Source organism: Hyaena hyaena, unplaced genomic scaffold, assembly GCF_003009895.1.
Source record: "Hyaena hyaena isolate Hyena2069 unplaced genomic scaffold, ASM300989v1 scaffold_446, whole genome shotgun sequence".
Lineage (NCBI taxonomy): Eukaryota > Metazoa > Chordata > Mammalia > Carnivora > Hyaenidae > Hyaena > Hyaena hyaena.
Window position 1 is genome coordinate 1182648 of NW_024081081.1, and position 24882 is coordinate 1207529.

Sequence of the window (24882 nt, forward strand, 5' to 3'; positions counted from 1 at the left end):
TGGAACACGAAAAGATCTAAAAAGTTAACAGCACGACATAGCATATATCAGAAAGTCAAATGAGCAGAAGAATTAACACTGTTTACATCACATCAGATCAGCAGCGCCTTCAAAGCAGGCAGCAGAATTCTTACAGATCACGTCCTCAATATCACACACATATTTATACCACACTGAACCACCCATGGCTTTCCGCCCAGCAAAGTTTATGAGCTTCTTGGGGGCAGAGACTGTTTCTCATACAGCTTCAGAATTCCCTGTAATAACTAACACTAATAGTGCTGGACATGCAGAAAGTACACAGTGGATTCTTTTTGATTTGCCCCATAGGGAAGCTGGGAATATTTTCTAGTTGAGTAAAATCAAGCTAAAGCAATACATCAGTGATAGAGCACTGAGACTCAGTGTGATAACATTTTCAATGAACTGAGTGGGATTCAGACTCATAGAGACCCACTCTTCATGCAATTTCAGCAGAGAGAGTGTATGTGGCAGGCGGGGCAGATGAAAAGGGTCAGATTATCAGTTCTCAAATGGCCTTCAAGAACATCAGATGGAAGCCATCCTCTTAAGAGATGAAAAAGTAATTGGGGAAACCTCCTAACTGAACCTGGAAGACCAGATTGCTCATGAGGTGTGAGCCCTGTTCACAGCTTTGCAGTAACAATGTGCAGTGCTGTTTGTCCCTGAAAAATAAAGTGCCCCACCTCTGCCTCGAGGCAGGGAGTGAACCATCATTCAGAGTCCCCATCCATGCTTAATGGAAATGCATTTAATGTTGCTTTGATGATGTGTAACACTGTTGATTGCAGATCTATTGTAATTGCTTTCTTTTTTCTATGTCATCTATGCCACATGCAACAAATAGTAACACATTCTCTAAACAATTAAATTGTGCCACAGCAGAATACAGAGCGGCAACGGGAAAACCTGCGTTCAAATAACCAAACCCTTAATTGAGCAGCTAAGATTTTTTTTTCAATTTTCTGACATTACTTTTCTAGCTCAGATAGCAATAAAGCAGTGTTGGACTGTGTCACCCAGATATTTTTGTTAACAAGCACTAACTGCACATCTGTGATGTGCCAGCACTATTCCAGGAATTACGGAAGATCAAATGAATAATCTCTGCTTCTGCCCTCAAGAATCTTAGTAAGAAGATTAAAAATGAACACAAAAAGTCTAATAAAGGGAGAACATAAAAGGCTAATAGGAAGCTATGGAATTTGAGAGTAGGAACAAATTCCCTAATTTTCCTTAACTGGGGAAATCATATTAATAAAAACCATGTGTGTTTATAAAGCAATATCCACCGAAATTAGAAAGTTCTTAATTTCAAAAGATGGATATCTTCCATTTTAGATCATTCTTGTGAGCTCACATTTACTTCTAGCACTTGATTGCCTACTGACAAAACAATATGCTAACTTTTTCACAGATTCTGATTTTTAAAAGTTTTCTCAGAAGAGCACGCCTTATTTGCCTCTATCAGAATATTGCTGCCATGGAGTTAATAATGAAAAGCAATATAATTTTGTATGTCCAGCACACTTTAAAGCTTCCAAAGCATTTCCACAAACACTATTTCAATAGGTCTCATTTGGTCAAGACAAAACCCCAGGAAGTATGCAGGGTCAGTTGATTGTGTTCCTGGGTGTGTATGTGTGCATGTTAATGTTATTTTTTTCATCATGCGCAGAGGAACCGGAGGCTCGGAGAAGTCTGGTGAGTGACAGTGACAACTGGCATTTGTCAGGCTTGTCAGACAAAAAGAAAATTGCTGGCTAAGCCCTCCAATCTAAAATTACTCACAAGTTATTACACTTGAAAACACGTGTTCCCACTGGTATATGTTCTCTCGAAAAGTGAGTATGTCCTGGGCAGGACTCAGCATCTGGGGGCGCCCCGCATCCCCTTGTCTCCATGTGCGGCCCCTTGTTCTCTTCCAGGACAATGGCCAACTCCCCTTCTCTCATTCTCTGTTCTCAGCAGAGGAATAAAAGGCAGGTATTTGTTCTTCCATCCTAAAGAGCCAAAGCTACTGAATTATGTCCTTTCAAAGTATTTGGATTTTAAAACTTCGCTACAACTTTACAAGGAACGTCCTTATGCTGATAAACACATTTAGGGCAGCGGCCATCGTGTGGAAGGAAGTTGACACTGAATCACTGATGCTGCCATCTCTTTGGACAGTGATTAACAAAAGGCCTCTGAGCTTATCTTCAGGGTCATAGAAGGAAAGAGAAGCTGGCACTAATGCACCCTGCCCTGTGTCCCTGAAAGGAATTTCAGGGATGAGCAATGACAGATTTAACAAGTAGAGAAAGCCCACTGAGTCTCCAGGGGACGAGGCACCAAAAAAAAAAAAAAAAAAGAAAAAGAAAAGAAAAAGAAAAAAGAAAGAAAGAAAAAGAAAAAAAAGAATCTGGGAAGCAGCCAGAGCCTGAGACTGAGTCCCTTGGCCTCTCTTCCCACCCACCCAAGCACATTTGCCCCAGCTGATCTCAGACCGTAAAGGCTCAAGCCCTGTGGTTCTTAAAACATGCCCCAGGACCAAATCTGTCCTCAAGTCCCACAACCCGTCTGCACCACTCTGTCTTCCACTGAAAACATCGAAGGGGAAAAGCCGTCCTTACCTCGTAGTGAGCCACGCGCTGAGATTCGGATATCAGTTGTGCACTGCACACTTTGCAGTAACTGTCTGTAAATAAATCCTGATCGATATCGGAGGACTTCATCAGGCTAAAGGAGAATCAACAGAAAAGAAAAATGAGTCCACAGCTTTGATGTTTATGCAGGACATCAACTGCGTACAAAAGCCAGAAGCACAGTAACAGACCCCATGATCGTAGCAGTGGGGGAGCCCTCCCTACACCTTAGGTGATACCATGTCAGTTAACCACGGTAAGTGTAGAGTTTATAATTTTCTCATAAATGCCCAGTAAGACTGCTGGTACCCTGCAAAATAGAAATGCACCTTTGGTTTTCTCTTTTTGACCAACCAGACTTCTATCTAACGCACTGCCAAGGATTTATGTGAGAGGATATTTTCATACCTGATTTATATTAACAAACTATTGTAAGCATTCAATATACGCAACATAAGAAGGAGGTGGAATGAATTTTGAGATATCACATACTAGACTATGTTGCGCCTACCAGATCCAAATGCAACTCAAATTCTTCTTTAAGAGAATGTTTAATGAAATAGGAAAAAGTTTACCTTTAACAACAGAAGTGTTTACAAATCAGTACGTACAGTATTATCCTAAATTTGTTTTAAACTATGTATAGGTGCATAGAAAAGCATCCCAGGAAGTTTTAATAAAGTCTTAATAGCAATTATCTTTCAGAGATTATGGGTAATCACTTACGTAATTTTATTTTTTAATTTTCTATAATGAACATATATTACTTTTGAAGTGCATAGAAAAAAGTTAGCTTTGTCAAGAACCTTATAAGCAATATAAAATTTAGTTTTGAGTTCAATAGCTATATTACAGAATTAAAAAATAAAATCAGGCTAAACTATAACTTTTCTTGCAAGCCTATACCTTATAAAGTGAGAAGCCCTCACCATCCATGCTGACTTTTCCACGTTTAGGGTTACTGATATTCATAAAAGCCACCTCCATCATTATACACCGCAATTGAGCCCACAAAGGCAAATAAACATATTGTCAAACCCCAAACCCTGAATCAAAATGCAGCCAAGGATCTCACGCTTGTGAAAGCGATCTGTCACAAAGGTATCTCATAGCAGCTGCAGTGTAACGTTACCACCGTAGAAACACACACCAACGCAATGCTTTCCTCCAACCCAGAAACTCCACTTCATTTTACCTCCTACCTGCCAGGTAAAAAAGTAAGGACTGTACCCAACAGCAGGCATATAGAGAGGCAAGAGAATTTCAGACAACAGTGAGTTTATTTTACTCCCATGCCCTCATCTGATATACGAGACTGAAGTCACATAGTTGATTATTGGCAGGGCCATATAAGCTGCCTGATTTGCATGACTCCAGTTTCCACACTGCAAAACCATCCCCGGTCCAGCCCAGGTTTCATGATACTTGCCAGCCGTGTGATGTTGGATGAGTCACTAAACCTTCTAGACTTCGTTTCCTCCTACACAAATTAAGATAAAATATTATCCATGCCTTTTTTAGAGAACTGTGGTGAAACTCGGGGGAAATATAGGAGAAGGTACTCTATAAATTATAAAACTCTCTTCATTTGAAAGGGGTAATCGTCACATTTTCAATAATATCCTAATGTTGATAAGATGTTGGCCAGGTCTTAACCAATGCAACAAAATAAAGGACAGTGGTTTGTTTTAAGTGATTTTTGAAATCATCTAATTTTGTAGCTGGGTTACAAAATAAAGTACCTGCCTGAATGAAAAGCTGCCTGACTCAACAGCTGCAAATCCACTTTCTATCCTTGGCCTCGGCTGTAGTGGCCCATTCAGGGCATTTGATTTTCACATTTCAAAAAGATACACAGATTTTGCTCCTGAGAGATGATGGTGGTTCTGCTTTTTCAATGCCCTGAGTGCCAACAGTAATGTCAGGTAGTAAGGACTACTGACTCTCATAGCTGAAGTGGGTTGTTATTTCTGGAAGGCTCATTTCTGGCAGAAAATTCAGTCAGCCTGGAGTCTAGCACCTGCAGTGCCTGGAGACTCACTACCTAACATGGCAACCTGTTCCAAAGAGTCTGGCAACACTAGCAGGTAGGTATTTTTCAGCTTGAATCAAAGTCTGTCCCACTGTAGCTTTCACTCACTGATCCTGTCTTTGGGTACAACATGCAAAAATTTTACTCCCCTTTTTCACGAGATATCCCCTCTCACGTGTTTGAAGATAGTTCTCTTCTATCTATTTTGAACCCTGTCCTGACTTACCATCTTGGTCTGTGTCTATTTCTTTATTGCCCATCTTCAAAGGCAATGCCAAGAACAGAATGAACATTTCATATATGGTCTAATCAGGCAGAGGATCACAAATCCAAATGACCATCCAAAATATCCATCATCATGTGTAATGGTCTCGATTCACTTCCCAGAATGCAAATGGAGAAGAGGTGTTTTGATGATGGGAAAATGTAGTACAACATTTTGAAATGTCAAATGGGAAAAGAAAACTTACCAAGGTGTATTTTTTAAGCCAAGCTTCTATAAGTAGTTGTGTTTAAATATCATCATGTTCCCTGCTATTTCTAATAAAGAAGTGCACAAAAATAGATTCATGGGTGACCTGGTTAATAGGAATCTCCAAACTCACTGCACACTCCTTCCTCATTATACAAGCGACTGCAGAAATCAAACACTGTGAAAGGATATTCAAGGTACGTGTCGGACAGAGTGGGGCCCGTAGGAGTCTGAGTCTCGGTAAAGCAGCTGTGCAGCAGAAATAGCTTTAAAGGCAGAATATAAAAATGTGTATACTAAAAAAAAAATTCAAAGGAAGAAGAGAATATCATGGCTTTTTCCACTGTTTTATATAAGAATATCGATTCGAAGAAGCCCATATGCAGTAAAATGGCAATAAAGACCCCTCTGAAACATACAAGGCCCAAATGGAAAACCTAAATAAGTTAAATTCCAATGGGAAGCAATTAGTAGGCAAGTGTCGCCCTGGCTTATGTATAAGGCCGTTTCTCTAAAAAAGAGAACTCTCTCAGTGTAGGTCACTTTAGACAACTAGAGAGCCTGATTTATGATTCAAAGAGTGGAATTCCCCAGGAAGAGGGCTGCCATTTGTTTCCTCCTCTGGCTTGTTTAGAATAGAATTCTCAGCTTCTGTGGCCTTCAAAAGTACAGGTGAGCTGGTAAGAACAAGGAAGGAAAACCAGACTAGCTTTCTTTAGCCTTGTCCATGGTTCTGAGTCAGCAGCTAGAGCAGAGACAGAGCAGGGCCATTGATCCGTTAGTAACCGCTCAGCCCTACTGTCTCATCAGAGCCAATGTGTAGGTCTGTCCTGCCAACCTGGGGACATGCTGACTATCCTGCATTCTGAGGCCCTGGCACATTCTGACGAGGGAGAGAAAAGCAAGGAATGGAAGGAGTTTGATTTCCTGGATTTGAAAGTGACCTGAGTGAAAACTTCCTCAGTGTTCCCCACCCAGGCATGTTCCAAAGCAAACACTGATGATTTGAATAACCTATCACTCTTCAGTATTCACAGAGGACAGTGTGCTACCTGTATTTTACTAAAGAAGCCCAGAGGGAAGTTGGAGGCGGTAGTATAACAGGAATCTGATCAGATTCTCATTTGCTGTCCCAGGTCTCTATACAGTAATAAATCTATTTACATCTGGTAGCAGTGACAAGAGTAAGGCTCAGAGGTGTAGCTAGGTGTACAAATAAAAGAAATATAGGGGCAAGAGCTTTTGTTTATTCCATAATTATTACTGACCATCCACTATGTGTGAAGCACAGGAATAACAGAGGGCACAACTTCTGTCTTCCAGGCCTTTATGAGCTATTGAGTGAGAAGAGATACACGCACACGAAATATCTAAGGCACAGGCAGCAAGTGTAATTTGGCTGGTACAAAGCGATACAGGATTTGAGAAGACAAGGTGATTATAAGGAAGTCTTCAAGAAGGCTCTATAAGAGTTAAAAATTTAAGAATGAATAGGATTAAAGTAGAGGGAAGTGGGTTTAAAACCAAAAGGTTCCAATTCTTTTTGCTGGCATGGAGAAAAATATTACTAGTAGGCATGAGAAGATATATGCAAGGGGCTTCAGTGGGACTTATTTGGGAATGTGACATAAGGGAAGGAGGCAGCGAAGTGCAAAGGAGAGAAGGCTACACAAAGCTCAAGACCCAGATGGAAGGAGGAGAGACTGAGGAAAAACAGCAGATCCCAAAATGTTTCTCAAGGTGCAAGGAATGGCCTTTTTTAGGATCTTTATATGCAGACATGAAGCCTTCCCCTCTGCTTCTTTCTGGTTCTCAAGAACAGATTTCGGGGACACAGTCTGAAAAGCCAGAGAAACCTGAGGTTTCGTGGCCAAGAGTACTATTCTTCATTCCGTTCCACTTCTGATCATGCTAAAATAGCTTCTGACTCAAAGGTCCTAAAACCTATGCGGGGCTCATCAGAGGAAAAAGACATTACTTCAAATCCATGTTTGGTTCCTTGACAACTTGAGTTTTTAGTGTGAAGTTACACATCCTCCCTGGGCCACCATTTCCTCCTTGGTGAAACAGGAAAAACACGCTCACAGGTTCATTGTGAGGATTAGAGAAGATGTAGATAAAAAGCACCAAAAAAGACTGTAGCATATGGCAGACACTGAAAACTGGATATTACCACCATTATGATGAACATTATTAATACTGCATTATCATTACTCCTACTTCCAGAAGGGATTCTGTCAATATTTAAGTAAAGAAATAAACAGATAAATAGAACCACATTGAAGACTAAAGGGGCAGTTGGTATGTGGAAATCCTAACTTTGATGGTCATCACTGGCCTCCTCTTCTGTATTGACAACATTTTCCACCAAAATGGCTCACTCCCACCAAATTCCACTGCCAGCTGACACTCAAGCCATATGCCCATGAGGACCCCATACTTCACAAACATTTAAATCCATTTTTGTTGCCAGTAGGTGCCGATATCGGCAGATGGAGCAGTTTGATGAGAACTCTTCCACCTTCTCTGTCACCCACTAGAGATCAGCTGGCTGTGACTTGCCCCCTGTGGGACACAAAGGAAAGCGCATGCCATCCAAAATCTGAATTAGACCAGCTTTCTGGACCCACAGCCACTGACTACAGCAGCTCTGATGTGACCACAGCAGTCCTGCTGCCCAAGTGGCTTCTCCTTTACCCCAGTCCCATGTTGAGAGAAGCCCTTGGCTTCTTGATCACCAGTGTGTGTCTTGTCACAGGTTTGGGCATTTTCACTCATCTATAAGGGGGTGCCTGGGTGCCTCAGGTGGTTGAGCATCCAACTTCAGCTCAGCTCATGATCTTACAGTTTGTGAGTTCATGTCCCACATAAGGCTCCCTGCTGTCAGCGAGGAGCCACTTCAAATCCTCTGTCTCCCATCTCTCTGCCCTCCCCCTCAGGAATAAATTAAAAAAAAAAAAAAAAAAAAAACATTTAGCAGAACTCACCTGTAAAATATAACAACTGTTTTCAGCCCATTTTTCTCACCACACTAGTCTTTTTAAAAATAGTATTTCAGACCCATGGCAATTTCAACCAAAGATCTCGTCTTGCCTTTAGGGACAGAGTTATGAATTTCTAAACTGTCACTCCATATGACTTTGTGGACTCTTCAGTATCAGGGATTGTGGCTCCTTTAAAGATGCTCCCAACAGCACTTGACCCTCATGAAAGCTCTGGACCCAGAAGGCATAAAGATTTTATTTTACCATTATAAATATAGGAAGTGCTGCTCCTTAGCCAGGCTTAGTGCTAACAGCCTTACCACCTGATTTAATTCTCCTCAAGATGCAGGTAGAGTCATCAGCCTCATTTTCTAGATGAGGAAGCTGAAGCTTAAGAGTTGAGTAACTACCCAAAGGTCACAAGGCTCCTAAGTGGCAACGAGGTTGCCAAGCCAGGGCTGACTATGCCCACTGGCTTAACCCTCACCCTCTGCTGCCTCTCTGGGGCAGAACTCAGTCCATCAAGCCCTTCGGTTGGCTCCCTTAACTGCCACAGTGTAGGGAGCTCCACACAAAGCACTTAACATGAAAGTAGAGGGCAGACATCTTCCCCAGAATTAACACGCTGGGGCCTGGAGAGCCCCAACTGTCCAGATGGAGTCATGCAAACTGTAGTTCCTTAGGGTCCAGACTCTCTTCCCTGTGTTTATCTGAACCAAGCTGGGACGCTTCCCAGACACACTTCTCTGCCTCTGTCTGCTCATCCAGAGTCTGTGCCTCTGGAACCCAACTCACCCGCAGACCTAGTACCTGCTTCTCTCACTCTGACACCCGGAAAAGACCACTACTCCCTTCTGTCCAGCCTGCCTGGCTCCTCTTCATCCAGTCCAAGAGCCTCCGTGTATGCCACATGCCCAACCCGTCCAAAGGGCCCAGATCCCAAGGCCACCACTCTGGCAGCTCTGATCTTCTGCTTCCTGTGCCCAGTGCAGAGACACTGAAAGAGGGCCTGTCCTCTTTCAGCTTTGATAAGCTGAACAGTAGACAAAAATGCCAGAAACTTCCCCTGGTTAGGAACGTGAAACAGACATGAGCCATGCCACTGTTACTTGAAAGCAGCCACATTGTAAAATTACTAAAATCCGAAGGCTATAAAAATTGTTCCTGCTTTGTTTTTTCAATACTGGAGGAGATTCCACTCTGCTCAGAAAGGAGAAAGCTAGGAAAATGAGAGCCGGCCCATTTCCAGCATGAAACAAATAAGCCTTTGTGATCTTTACTCCACTTGCAAAAGGGCCCCAGAACCAGAATCCACCTTGTGGCTGCAGGTTGGTTTCTACTCCATTCCTGTTTCAGACCCTGCTACTGTCCTTTCCCTCTAGCCTCCCTGGCAATAAAAGGAAAAGATTTGTGAGACACACCTGTGGCTTCAGCAGGCATCTCCACAGTGACCACCCACCCCCACTCAGGCCCGAGAGCCCAAAGGGTGAGCTGGGAGCAGGGTCTGTCCTGTCCCCTTCACACCTCCCTCCACAAGAAGGGATAATGCAGGGGCACCTGGGTGGCTCAGTCGGTTAAGCGTCCAACTTTGGCTCAGGTCATGATCTCACAGTTCATGGGTTCAAGCCCCGCATCGGGCTCTGTGCTGACAGCCAGCTCAGAGCCTGGAGCCTGTTTCAGATTCTGTGTCTCCCTCTGTCTCTGACCCTCCCCTGCTCAGCCTGTCTCTCTCCCTCTCTCAGAAATAAATATAACATTAAAAATTAAAAAAAAAAAAGGGGCATAATGTAGGGCTGGCTACCACAGCAGCAGACCCAGCAGCCTTAGAAGGAAAACAGCCATGAACATATTCCAGAAAAGAAAGTGGACTGGTCTCCAGTGAAATTATACTAGAGAAAGGGGCAGGGAGCAGCACAGGGCAGCTCAGAAGAAATAGATGCCCCAACCCAGCTCACGGGGGTTGCAAACTCCAGCACATCCTTTCCTTTAATTCACCACACCCCACACAGGTGGCCAGACAGGGGAATCTGGAACCTCCTGAGAAGCTGAGATCTGGTGAAGGTCAAATACACAACCAGCCTAAAGAATCTTTGGAGTCCCCCTCTCTGTGGATGGATCCCTTTCCCAGGTCTGATGCTACGACTGCCATTGCTGATGTTGCTCACATAAAGGGATCTGGCTGTCCAGCCCGTACCGTACATCATCCACACGCAGGTGCAAGCTCTGCTATCCAGCCTGGGCTTTGTTTAAAAAAGAGAAAGAAAGGGAAAACTCCCCACCACCACTCCTTGCCCTTCCCTGGCATTGCCAGAAGCTGCAAAGCTGACTCACACCACTGGAATAATTGCCTTTTAATGGCACCATTTTCCTCACTTGTAAAACCCGGCTCTGTGATTCCTGACTCGGAGGCATCTGCCACTGCCGGGCACACACGCGTCACCCTCAGCCCCGGGCAGTGGAACCGAATCTGTCGGTCTCATTCACATATGGCACAGGCTAGCCTGATGACATCTGGGAAGGAGAGCAGCAATGCCCCCAGCCTGGGCCAGTCCTATGGGCACGCACGTATGCCTCTGCCACATCTGAGGAGGCGCGCGCATGCCTGGGTCCTTGCCGCTTCTCCCCATCTGGCCCCCTGTCCTCTGTCTGAATGTGCAGTCTGAATAGTAGGTTCCCAGAGCCAAGAGTCCAAGGTTCCAGACCCACTCTAGCCCCTCGGATTTTGTGAGACAGTTCACCAAGTGGTCTCTACCCAAGTCCCGCACATTACACAGCTCCTTGGGATTCCTCCTTCATTCATTAAACAGATTTTTATAGAGCATGTACTGTGCATGATGCTATCTAGGCACTAGGCTTGCAGCAGTGAACAACACCCACAAGCGTTGATCTTGTGGAAAAAGCTCATATCCTGGGATCTAGCGTACACCGTTCTACATAAACATGAACAGGATTCCTGTCTCCATCTACACATAAATAAAATATTCACCTCCCCGCTGGTAGACCATGGCTCTTGCTCTCCCACATGTCATTCTAGAATCTCCACTTGCTGCATGGCCCAACAGCCTCACCAAGATTCCAGTGTGGGACCTCTGTCTCCACCTAATAGTAGAGGCTGAGGACGTGCACAGAGGCAGACAGGCCAGCAGGTATTTCAAATGATGAAAGCCATTCTGTCTGGGTTTCCAAAAGGCCCTTTCAAAGGCCTTTGTGGGAGGGCCTGAGGTGTCTGGCAATAACTCCACCCAGCTGACAAGTCTGGGCAGCATGACGGTGCTCTCATCGGAGAAAACATCGTTTGCTTTTGTAGGTTATTAATGGGGAAACTTGAGCACCTTTGCCCGTCAGTGGGTCAGAAGCATTTTTTTTTTCCTGCACTTTCAGAGAGACAGAGGCCGTGGATGGAGAGTTCAGGTTTTCCACTGGTTCATCATTTCAAGCCAAAGTAAAAGCGAAGCCCCCCACCAGAGGAGGGAAACCAGAGGGAGAGAGAAAAAAGATCACTAGTGTAGAAAGAGAAGGCGCGAAGAGGAGGAGAAAACACGAGGCAGCAGACCATGCTTACGTTCTCTGTCGCTCATTCCATCAGACTAAAGGGCTGTGCACCCACGTGGAAAAGCCACTCATATTTTAAAAACTAGGCTCCCGCCTGCCCCCACCACTCAGAGGAGGCAAGCCGACCTGGATCGCTCACTTTCCGATACGTTAGCTTCCTGTTTGGAGAAGGTGCGTACTCGAAACGGGAGGATTTTCTTAACAAGCTAAAAGACAACAAGGCCTTTCTTTTTAACAGTGGTTACAAGCCTTCGAAAATACGGTTCATACATAAGTATTCCATCACTATAACTTGTTTACATGATTTATCTTCACAAGGCTGCCCCTACTGAACCAGACAGATTGAGGGCAGGTTTAAATGGAGCTATCACATCCAGAGCTCGGAGGCACAGTTCTGCACCTGTACCCAACTTCAGAGAAGGGCACAGACAAGACAGACCACGCTGCTGCTGGGAAAACTATCACTTTTATTGTAATCTGTTCTCGAGGCTGCTGCACCGGCTGTCAGTCGGCCAGCGGACATGTTCAGCTCCGTTCTCCACCGCAGCATACGGACTGGACTCAGCTTCTCTGAGGAATCCTGTTTGGTCTGCATTTGTCTTCTCCTTTTCCTAAAATCAGCAAAATTGTAGAGTCCACATATAAGCGCCTGGAGCAGCCAAAGATGGGAAGACACAGGAATTCATATGTTGCCAAGTTAAGGACTGCCCGTCCGTAAATTGATAAAAGCCTGCACGCAGGTCTGCCCCTTCCCTGAAATCTTTCAGTCAGAATTTATTTTCCAATCCGAGAGATGCTTGAGATCTTGTGCCACCTCTTGCATTGTGATGCAGCAAGAAGTATTAGAAACAATGAGAGCTTAGGAAATTCAACTGTCAGGGGGAAGCTAAGCATCTAAAAGTATGCCTATTATGCTCAATAAACAATAAAGGTATTAGTAAAACTTAAAATATCTGACGGTATCAAGTGTTAGGAAGGGCATGGACACACAGGACTTTTTACACATTTCTTGACAGGAGAGACTGTTGAAAAGTTAAGCATGATCTCATCAAGTTAAACAACCCAGCAACCACACCCCTAGTTTACAGGCAGGAAGAAAACTTGTGCTCACATACAACACGAGGCATGTAAAGGATGATGATAGCAGCATTGCTCCAATAGCAAAAGCTGCCATCAGCCCAAATGTGCATCTACGGGAACATGGACACATAAATAGACTGAGGTACAGTGACGACAGGAATGAAGTAGGACAACACATCAGAAAGTGGATAAATCGTAGCAATGGAAGATTTACATGAGAAAAGTAAGTCAAAGAGCACATACGCCAAGATCCTTTTCATAAAATCAAAACAAGAAAAATGCAAATATAGACGTCTTGGGGATACACAGAAGTTAAGATACAACTCGAAAAATGTTTGGCAAAAAAAAAAAATATATACACGCGCACACACACACACACACACGGACAGGATTCAGAATGAAGATTACCTCAGAAGGGCAGGATGAGAGAAAATCATGTGACTAAATACAAGTTCTTGCCAGATCCTCACTTTGCTTTGGAAAATGTTATAGGGGTGCTCATTATATTATCAAAGATGGTAAAGGATAAACAGACGACGATGGGTACGTAGGTAGATAGAAAGATAGATGCCAAGTATGCACCAATGATGAGAGATGATTTTCTGGAAATGAATCCTCCACTCTAACAGAGACATATTTTTTTCTCTTCCCTCAGCCACAAAAAATTAGGCTGAAATTCTCACCTTCCCTTGTAGTTAGTATGCAAGGTCACTGAGTTCTGGCTGATGGAATATAGGTAAAGGTGTTGTGCACACATCTAGGCCTGGCCCTTAAGACCCTGCTACATGGGGCATGGCGGGGGGGAGCGCACCTGGGTGGCTTAGTCGGTTAAGTGTCTGACTCTTGATTTCAGCTCAGGCCATGATCTCACGGTTTGTGAATTCAAGCCCCACATTAGGCTCTGTGCTGACAGTGCAGAGCCTGCTTGGGATTCTCTCTCTCTCCTTCTCTCTCTCTGCCCCTCCCATGCATGCTCTCTCTCTCTCTCAATAAATAAAATAAACTTAAAAAAAAAAAAAACCTGCTGCATGGTCTTCTATCTGCTCTCTCTTCTGCAGGTTAGATACTAATGTCTTGGTCAACATGGGAAGTCACAGATAAACAAGACAGGCTCTCTGAAAGCCAGAGCTCCTGAATGACTAAGTGGAGTAGAGCCTTGTGTCCCCAAGACTTGGGGGGCATGGGATTTTATGTGACTGGGAAATAAACTTCTAGTACACTAAGTCGGGGTTAGTGATTCCAGCATTTATCTAGCATTATACTCAACCCAAACATTAGTAGCTTGACCATCTGGACCACAATTACACACAAGTGTACTTTTCACCTAGTTACACCTCTTACACTATTTGCGAGGTAGCTGGAAGAAGACAAAGACTTTCAAAGGTCAGAAATGTGAAGGAATAGATTTTAACACTGCCTCTTCTGCTCAGTGCCCTGGGTCATGGCATTCAACAGCCCAGACTTCACTGAGAATGTTCATTTGGGCCCGTACCAACCTATTCCTCATTTTAAGGGAATGTGGTGTAAAAACAGAGGCTCTAAAATCAAGCAATGTATGAGCAAGCATACATCATTTCAGGACACAGACTTTGTGCTGATGCATAGGCTGGGAGCCCCTTTTTAGGTATTTGAACTCGGAGTGCCTTTTCAAACAGCATTGCTACCCTCTAGGAAGGCCACTCCATTTCTCTCTAGTTTTGGGCATATTTCACTCACCTATCCCCTGGCCTGCTAGTGCTGGTGTCTTGCAAAATCCGCTTTGCCATCTTGTGAGGGGGCAAACTGAGCAGATGGTCATGACCACTGGGATGCCAGGTAATGAGCAAGTGCCTCACATCAGAGTATCGGGGTCTTGTCACCTCGCCAGAAATGACAGCTTGGCTGTCTGGCAACAGCCCTGATGTTGGGAGGAAGCACACATCGCACCACTTCAGTTCCTAATGTGGTCATCCTTCCAAATTCGTGCCCCAAATCAATTCTTCTCATCTTTTCAGCTGAGGTGAGCACAGATTGGATGGTTTCCAGGTAATGAAAGAAACCATATTGATATAGATTCATCACCTGGCTGAACAGTTTCTGGCTTCAGGGAAAAGAGCAAGCATATCAAGTACAGGCAGGGTGATGCCTTTTGAAAGCACTCCTCACTCTTCTGTGATAGCCAGACTGACCCTAAATCAATGTCACCACCCCCGCTCCTTCCTCCCCACCTTCCCTACTTGCCAGGAGCAGGGAGGGACTGCTCAGCTGAACTGCAGATCAGTGTCATGTAACATGGACACTTCAGCTGGAGCTAGAAGTCAAGGCAGGAAAAAAGTAAAGAGGCATGGAATTCAGGCAATCCAGAACTGAGTAGACCCAGAGAGGGCATGAGTCCACATCCCGTAGTGGAGAAATCACAACACTAGAAAGGACCTTAGGGATCACCTAATCTCATCCTTCACATGCACAGAGACTCAGAAAAGACACCCAGGAAGATTATGGGAATTAATCATATTTGCCTTGTAAGTCAAAGGGAAAATGGGGGGTACTTAACCCCTAAAATAATATTCGTCCCTCACACCTTACTGCCAGTCCAGGATATTTACTATCTTCCTTTTAGGAATCATTTTGGGCCAGGGGGATATCAAACCCTTTTAAACCTGGGGAAATTCAGACACTTGTGACTTTGACCAGAGGGAGCCAGTCATGGAGAGATACTCAACAAAAACCGTCCTCAGGTCAGATCCCAGGAGGGCCAGGGAGAGGGGCTGAGACGAAGAGGAGCATCTGAGTCAGGGCAGGCTCACCTCTTCTGCCACATCCTCAGATTTCATGGGCAAGCATTTTGTCAAGAATGATAAATCCTAGAGACCTGTGATATGTGAAGATGTTAGGGTCGGAGCAGGAAGTAAATTTAAGTACTGATTTCACATAAAACTGAGCCCTAGCAATGCAATTCTTATCGCAAGCGGCAATTTCTGCTTCTCACCACGCAAAAATAATAGGCCATCCTCCCAAGTCATTGAGCTGTGACTTGCTTACTGACTGAGTGATCTGGACACACATCAAGGAGTACTTGGAACTTCTTATGGAGGACAGGGACACGTGTGGCCCAGATGCCCTTTTGAGGAAGAACTTGTCCTAACTATTCCAATGGAATTGGCGTTCAGGCTTCAGCCGTCTACTCCTTTAGGAACGGCATTTGCTGTGGACAGCTGTTTCACCCAAGGTCACAGCCATACCTAAGCTGGCCCGAACCCAGTGACTGATGATGCAAGGATGAAAAGCCCAGCATGGGACAGACCAGACAGGCTCCTATGGCCCCAGAAGTCCTCACGAGCTGGCTGAGACTACTGCATCTGCACCAAAGCCTAGCTGTCTGACCCTGCCTCTGCTCCTCCCTTCCTGGGCATCCATCCCCAGAGCCATCCCTAACAAACATCCCAAGCACTTAACTCTGTAGGGTCTGTCTCCTGGCAAACCCTCAGTGGATGGACATTTCTTCACACTTGCCTCCTTGTGAAGCAAACCTCACATGGTGGCTCCACTATGGACCTCACCACTTCAGAAATTCAGAGACCTGATCAATTCCCAAAGCCTCAGAACTTCATCAGGAGTCCAAAAATGTAAATTCCCTTGTGTCATTTTCGCGGTAGTAGGCAAAGAATTGTTTCTGGTAATGCTGTATCCTGAGACAGGCTCCACACTATTTAATAATACGCAAAAAAGAGAAATATGCTAGTGTTGAATCCCATTTCCCCGTTCTTTTGATCCACGGTCTCCAATGTGGTAACAGTTACTATTGTACCATCTGACTTGAACTGATGATTCTAAGTTCCATAATGTCAAATAAGTCATATTTCAGCAACACTTCCTACCCACTGCTAAAAATACTGTTTCTTCCCACACAGTTATTCCTAATGAGATATTTCAAGCCACCTGACACCCAGGGAAGTTCCCTGGCTAATCTTCTATGGAGCCCCACAAAATGGAAGCCATATACAATAGAATCCCATCAGATGCTGGTGTCAGAGGGCAAGAAGAGCAGCGACAATACAGGTTATTTTGTCCTACAGTAAGAGATGTTCTTTGGAGAGATGTCATTGGACCCACAGTCACTGTGACCCTAGGGAAAACAGTACATTACTATGTGTTTTTGCAGGGAACACACCAAATTGGAGTTGGCCCTGGTTACCGGCTGGCTTTCCTCCAGGACCTTAGCTGCTCTTACAGTTTCTCATGAGAACCAGTTTGAAATCTGAACAACTGTGAACTCCCACTGAAATGTAAATGCATCTGGGAACCAGGCAAGCCTTCTGTCCAGCTGCACTGCCAACTGATTCCAGCCATTCCCAAGGCTTGCCACGCCTTGCTGACAGCATGCCCTGTTTGCCCTTCCTTCTCTATCCTGTGAAGTGCTACACTGAGTTTTCACCTGTTCATCACCCCACTAGGCCATGTGTTGGGTGTTCCTTCCCTGGGACTCTTCCTCCACCTTTCAACCAGGCTGGGCCAGGGCCTCTTTCTAGATTTTCCCAGCTCCCTGCATATGCCTGCACATAACAGATACAGTGTGCCCCTGTAACTGTGTGCTCCCTCACTCTCTGGGAACCTTAAGAAGCAGAATTCACTCTTCCCTGTCCTCAGTATCCAGCACCATTGTAGGCACTTCAGCTAGTACTGCAGTAGCAAAACTAAAATGCTCTGGTGTGGCCAACCGTGTCTAAATGGCACTTTCTGCTTCTATTCTTTGAGCCTTAAAATTATTAAGAAGAGCACAGAGGAAACTCCAGAAGCACCTCCAGGACATGTGTGGGCTGTCCCAGTCAGGGCCTCCTCCAGGGAGAGCTAGGCAGCACACATCTACTTGTGCAGACATGTCAGTACCTTCATGTAGGGGCTCCACTCTCTATGTGTAAGTTGAGGCTAGGTCTGGAAGTAGAGGTCAGTATTCTGTCTCCCTTCTGTCATCACTAGCCCCTCCTTCACAGTGGAAGGTCTTAGCTAGAACAGGAGGTAACACTGAGAGAAAGAAACAAATGTGCCTTCAAATGTCAGCAGCATCCCAGAACAACCAAGTGAGTTCACTAACTCTTCCTCTTCCCACAAAGTTCATCTCTAAGTCATATCATCTCATGACCTTAAATTGAGCTTCATCCACTAATCAGACCACATCTGTGGGACATCTGCGAAAACGTTACTAGATACTCATCTTCATAGCCAACTTCAATAGCCAATTCAACTAACTTATGGGTTGAATTGTGTCTCTCAAGACAGGTATGTTGAAATCCTTACTCTCAAGACTTGTGAGTGTGACCTTATTTGGAAATAGGGTCTTTGCAGACGTAATGAAGTTAAGATGAGGTCATACTGAATGAAGACTGGTCCTAATTAGTGTCCTTATAACGAGAGGGGAACTTGGACAAACAAATGGGGGAAAATGCCATGTGAAAACAAAAGCAGAGATTGGAGTCATACATCAACAAGCCAAGCAATGCCAAGAACCATCAGAAACTACCATCAGCTAGAATAAATAAGGAAGCGTTCTCTCCTAGAACCTTCAGAGAGAGCAGGGTCATGCCCAACCCTCAATTTCTTGGGAACTAATACACTGACCAAGCATTTATGCCCTATTTAGTAGTCTCACACAGTGATTTTACACAAACCTCACAATTATGCTGGAAGTTGGATACCGAAGGCCCAGAAAGCCCATGTGACCTGCCCAAGGAATGGTCAGTATAAGGTCCATATAACTAGCATAAATAGAGCAAGGATTCAACCTGATTCCAAATCCAGCCATCTTTCCAAAGCTTTTAAATCAAATTGCTGTTTCAGCATTTGCTTTAAGGATCTTCCAATCTTTATTTAAAACATTCCAGCTACCTTCGTTTCTTCCCACCTGCCAAAAGGAGAAATAATTTGAGACTCTTGTGGAATTCCAGATCTCATGGGCAGGAAAGGTGAAGCCAGTTGCAGCTCCTGCCTGCCCAGTTTTGTCAGAGATCCTGACTGGGTTGCTGCACTTGATTTGGGGGTCAGGAGAGAGCAGTAATTTACAAGCTGTCTTCACCTGCCAATGTCATAAAAGGAGTCCATAAGCGATTAGGCACTTCTAATCACTTAATCCACTTCAAATCTCTGCAAGAGGAAGGTAATAATTATGGAGCTCCGATCTGGCTGGTCCTTGGTCGGCCTTCAGTCAACCAGAATACTGCAGAATATTAGAAAATGTATTTCCTAAAGACTTCTGCAAAGGATCTGTGGCCCTGAATTCGAGCCATGTTAAGGAAGGCAAGGCCAGGAACAATTTGGGTTTCCCTCTGCATGAAGCTGCACTGACTCAAAGTCCCCCACTACCAGGATCTTGATTATAAATAGGAAGCTGATCCTTCATCCCATCATGTCATGTGGGTGACCTCCCCATCACCACTCAGCTCCATAGCCCCATGACAAAGGCCCATATATATATAATTTACCAGGTTCTGCTGGATCAGAGTCCCAGCATAATCTCAGGGCCTCGGTGTCCAGCTCACTGCAAGGTGGCATTTATATGCTGGAAAAGAGCACAGAACCATGGAAACTGAGGAACAGACTAATGCAATCCCTGTTTCTCCAGGGAGCAGAAGGCTTTCCAAGGGCATGGACACTCCCTCCATGTGCCTGACTAAAAAGTCTCCTCGGACCTTCCCAAAGCAGCAGAGTTAGCAGTTTGAGATATTTCAGGCTTTTATCTCCAGGTCCCCAGAACTTCTCCAGGCTTCCACACTCTCAGTGGTTATTCCATGGAAGTATATTATTTATTCAACAGCTGCCAGTTCTATGTACACACGTGTCATACCTGGTCTTCCTGGTCTACCTTCTGGAAAATTTGTGCCTTCAAGTCACCAACACATCCTGGTGATATGAGAGGCTCTCCCTCAAGAATTACCAGCCAAATGAGGATCTGTTGAATGGATCTGTTGCCAACTGTGATTTTGGGGCAGTGGGGCAGTGCAGAGTGTAACTGGAAAATGAATCCAGCCTTGCAATGCATTCATTCTCGGTGTCTATCCCTTCTTTCTTTCCTCTCAGTTTTACAGGCTATGTAGACACTGCATCCAAAAAATCCAAGACTCATACTACCCAAATTGGAACAATTCAGCTAAAGCCTGACCAATAGACGCTGAACACCTTCTTCAGCCCAAGGAGACCTCTGAACAATGCCCAAGGGTATAACCTGCAGGCCTGACAACTGAAAAATGATGAAGAAAAGGACATTGGCAAAAAGCAAGCAAACAAAAGTATATGTGCACATAGGAGTTAAAGAAATACTAGTTTGCCTTGAATTAGCAACAAATCTAATTTTCCCAAGTGAGACTACATACCCTCATGACATTTTAAACTCACTTGGGGTAGTAAAAGTATCTTCATCTCACATCTGACAGAGGAGAAACTGAAGCCTAGCAAAATTGAGAGACTTGACTTATGTCACATGGATTGCAGCAAATTTAGGGTATGAACTCAGGTACTTGTGCCAGTTGTGTGAGCAGAAATAACGGGTTCTTTCCGGAGGAAGTACACAGGGTAGCCTCAGTACTGTGGACTGTGTGTCAATGGGACAAAAGCAAAGGTACAGGATGCCCTATACACTGGGAGAGCGGCTATTTTAAATATTCATTTATTTTTGAGAGAGAGAAAGAGAGAGCAAACACACATGTGCGTGCATAGGAGGGGGAGGGGCAGAGAGACCGGAGGACAGAGGATACAAAGTGAGCTCTGCACTGACTGCACAAAGCCTGATGTGAGGCTCAAACTCATGAACCATGAGATCATGACCTGAGCTGAAGTTGGACTCTTAACTGACTGAGCCCCCCAGTTATCCTGAATGTAGGTGCTGAACAGGGCTCTGAACTGTGTATCAACTACCAAGAAAGATCACATCTGCCAGTGCTTAGAGCCCTATCTTCAACTAGTTCAGCTCCCTCATTTCCCTGTGAATTGGGTCTTCTCCTGAAGAGAAGTGCGTGGACACCCTGGACCTATTCCCAGATCAATATGTCTGAACAGAATCAAATAGAACATTTGATTTTAAGCATCTTCATTATTACTTTTAAAAGCTTTGCTTCTCCGGAGAGAATACTCTTGTTTCAAAACTCAACACTCTGCTGACTGCCCATGGAAGGAGACAAAAAGTTTAAAGTTATTAACGGCCACCTCCAGGCAATTACGAACACAGTGCCCGCACTTAGGTTTCTGGTCTGCCCAGATGCCATGTGCCAGTTGGGAGAGACTGCTGCTTCTGAGAGATAATGCAGCCTCTGCTGCAGTTGCTCAGATGCTCTCACAGACCTGCAGGTTGGGGCGCTTCTGAAAAAATAGCGGCATCCTTTAATTTGACTGCAGGCAAGACAGTTGCTCGTGTTCAGGCAAGATAGTCTTGACACGGCAAGAACCCCAGGAGATCACTAGGAGAACACGGTGAAAACCTGTGTTCACTGTGCCAAGGAATCACAAAGAGGCTGTTCTGAAATGTTTCGACCCCACACTTAATAAATGCACTTGCTGGTTTATAAAAACAAAACAAAACAAAAAAACAAAAACTAAGGTTGGAGGGGGCAGTGAGGGTGAAAATGTATTTAACAAGATAGAACCGGGCATCAGTTAGGACCAGCCCCAAGAGGAGGCAAGATGTCAAAAGAAGGGAGCAGCCAGCTGACATATGGGCTCCATGCAGAGAGGAGGCAGGACCTCTCCTGCTCTGTGAATCCCGGAATTCCAAAGCTTGGACTTCAGCCTTGTTCAAACCCCAGAGCGAGTAGCGTCACCAGAGCCTTCCTGAAGCATCGGAGAATGGATGTGCCAAAGTTGCACTAAGTAGGCTGCAGACCAGCCCGCTCTGGCTGAGACCTGGGAGCCAGCAACTACTCATGAGCTCCCTTCCCAACAGCTGCCCCAAACAGCACTTGTTTTATCCATCGGCTGAATGTCACGTATTTCTCTCCCCTCAATCCATTCCACCATTGCCCTGACCCTCACACTCAACCCAATCAACCTTCAGCCCCCGAGGCAGACAGATCCCCCCGTTTCCCTGTGCCCTTCTCAGACATGAAGGAGAACAGGGGTCCCAGGGGAGCTTGGGTCTAGGGACCATGGAGGTCTGTTCCGCAGGGGGAAAGAGTTCCCTGAGCAAGGCTGCAGCAGCCACGAACGCGGTGAGGGCTACCTCTGAGCTGCCTGCCTCTGGATTCCGTAATTAAAGTCACCGGGTGTTTGATCACCTCCTCGATGCAGAGTAATTAAAATTGCTGCACTGTTTGTTTTTCATTTCCTTTGATAAATCGTGAGAGTGTTGATGAGCAAAAGCAGCAATGTTCATCCTCCCTCACCCTGGCTTCCTCATTCATACAGGTGTTTTGCTTCTGTGCCCTGCTTCTCTCTGGCGGGAGCACAGGAGCAGAGACTCCGCGGGATGGATCTGACCGGCTGCTGGGAAAATGTTTCAGGATGACCCCTCAGGGAGAGCTGGCTCTGTCCCATCAACCTCTTAAGGGTAGAAAGGGTCCAGGTAGGTTTTTGTTCCAGAAGGAAAACTACAAGTATTAATCTCAGGCCGTTGTTTGGCTTTTAAATGCATCCCCCTTCCTCAAGCCCTTTTAAGAGAGAAATGGGGCCATTCAGTCACCCTGGAGAAAGCAGCCTCTCTGTTTCAGTCTCTCCATCCAGAAAACAGGCATCACCACATTTGCCCTGCTGATCACACTAAGGTGTAATGAGGACTGAATGACACGTTAGACATGAAAATGCCACACGAACCACAGTGCTCTATGTGACTTCCGTAAGTTCCTTGCATTATTCTTGCCTCCCTGCGATGCTGAGTACACAAACCGAGAGCTTGGCTGGTTCCCAAAGCAATGTAGTCTCTCTAGTTAAAGCCCAGGCACTGAGGAAGGACAGGGAAGGGGAGGAGGTGGGAAACAAAGGGCATTCCAGGGCAATTTCCCCACCTTCCTCTCTGTAGCAGGAGTTCACCACCCTGCCTGCACACTTGGAAAAGGTGATCCTTTAGACCCAAGGCAGCTGGCTGGCCTCACATCCCACAGGCTGCTCTCTCAAAGAGCTCCACTCCATTGGCAACTGGAAGAAAAATGCCCTGCCTCTAATAACTTACATGGTCTCTGTAATTTGGTTGTGAGGCAAATGAAGGCAGCTGCAGAGGTGACTCCTGTCCTGGACTGTTCCCTGGTATCACCTCTACATGGCAGCGAAAGTCCCTCACCCGGTGCAGGCCGGACCCGCTTCAGTCAAGCCTGGTGCCTGCAGGGCTCCGACAAGAAAACCTGAGGTCAGCCCTTCCTGGCCTCTAGAGAGCGCTAACCTACCCGAGGATTATGAGAAATCTATTTCAAAAGCACACACGATACGGCCTCTAATTTAAGCCCCAGACTTTTCCTCAGAACAACAGGGACCAGGCAACCTTCTAGCACCGTGTGATTTTGACAATGAGGAAAGGCTTATCTGCTGGATTAGATGCGCCTTCTAGTCTACCTCTTCATGCCATCAGCTATCCTGGGAAATCAATGTTAACCCGAACAGAGGAAAATGAGATCCAGCAAACTAGAGAAACAAGGGGAAAGGGCTTTGAATGGTAAACAGCGATCATTGGAAGGAAATGCTTCTGTCCCAAAGCAACACTGGGCCATGAGAAACAAGGCCACCCTGAAAGTAAAACATCTCCACATTGATGACACTTTCCTGTCCAGGACTCCGGACTACACCCGTGGCCGGCGTCCATCATGTCAGGTCCTACTGAGTGGTCCCAGAAATGAAATAAAGTGTTTTAAATAAAGGCCCCCACCAAAATCACCCCCCAAAAAGACAGTGATTATTTGTAGTTCTTTGGAGGAATCTAAGGCAATTTAGCTTTGGGGGGAAAAAATTTAGCCTTTTGGGAGGTGAGTCAGGCATGAGTTAGACGACAGAATGTAATGGAGAAGGAAAAGCACCAGGACATGTACATCACGGTGTGATGGCCACCTTGGCTACTTGCTGCTTATATGACTTTGGGGGAGTCATTTAGTCTCTGACCCTCAGTTTACTCATCAGAAAAATAGGGATGTTAACAACCACATCATATCATTGCGGTGAGGAGAACAAAGAATATAAGCTCTTGGTGCATATTAGGGATTAAATAAACAGTAGCTACTATTTTCTTTATTACTACCAATAATGCCACTGCTTTAGGTGGGGGAGTTGTATAATTCTTCAACCATTCCCTTCCCCAGTTCAAAACTCTCTTCACTAGGCTTCCTGGTCATAAACAAAAAGTCAGCACCCGCATCATTCCAGCTGCCCCCAAAGAATTTGTTTTAGGGAGGACTCCAGATTTGGCACCAGGGAGAGCTTCTCAGGGGTCCCCTCAGAGGCCAGTGCTCTCTATTCCTGGCAGATGGCAAGTCATGCAGGGAAGACAAGCTACTGTGAGGTTGGCAGATGCCACCCCATGCTAGCATCACAGGTTGCCAGACCAGACCAGCACAGCTGCCTGGGGAGGGCCAGAGAACCCAACCTGCAAATCTAGAAATGATGTGTGGCAGGGAGGAGGTGGGTGAGGAAGACACTAAGCCCATCAGCCTCTTCCCTGATCTGCACTCACCGTGGCTGACCACAGGCAACTCGCAACACACAACTGCCCCGATCTCATTGTTTTTAAACCAGACAAACATGGCCAGACGCTCCACAAGGAACAGTCTTCTTTTCTGATTTTCTGAGTACTTTCATTATTTACTCATAATATATTTATAAGTAATGACATTCTTCCGCCCACCTCTCTCCCACAGATACAGGAAGGAGGAGGAAGATGAAATGCTCTAAGCTTCTAAGGAGAAAGAGATAAAAGACTTTATACTGATGTCTCTTGGGTATGCTTGCCCAAATATGCCACCTGTTCCCTTGAAGAAAACACAATACCCTGATTTCTAGAGGTTCCCCTATACCTGTACCTTGGTCAACATATCCCTGCTACTGGGGTGGGAAGAGAGGAGAATTCACCCAGATGGCATTAGTCACTCCATTTCCTCTACTTCCAAAGCATTATGATGAGAGAGATAAATAAACATGATGTGTGTGTTTCTGTGTGTGACTCATGAGGATCTCCTT

General features: G+C 45.2%; 1 protein-coding gene across 1 annotated transcript in view; it reads right to left on the reverse strand.

Annotated features, from left to right (window-relative positions):
- The window catches only part of ZMAT4 (zinc finger matrin-type 4), a 338356-nt gene that overhangs the window by 266347 nt on the left and 47127 nt on the right, over positions 1-24882 (reverse strand). The window contains exon 2 of the mRNA XM_039253399.1: positions 2637-2742. Within this exon, the coding sequence (XP_039109330.1) occupies positions 2637-2738 (102 nt within the window). The 5' untranslated portion in view covers positions 2739-2742. The remainder of the gene's footprint in view (positions 1-2636; positions 2743-24882) is intronic.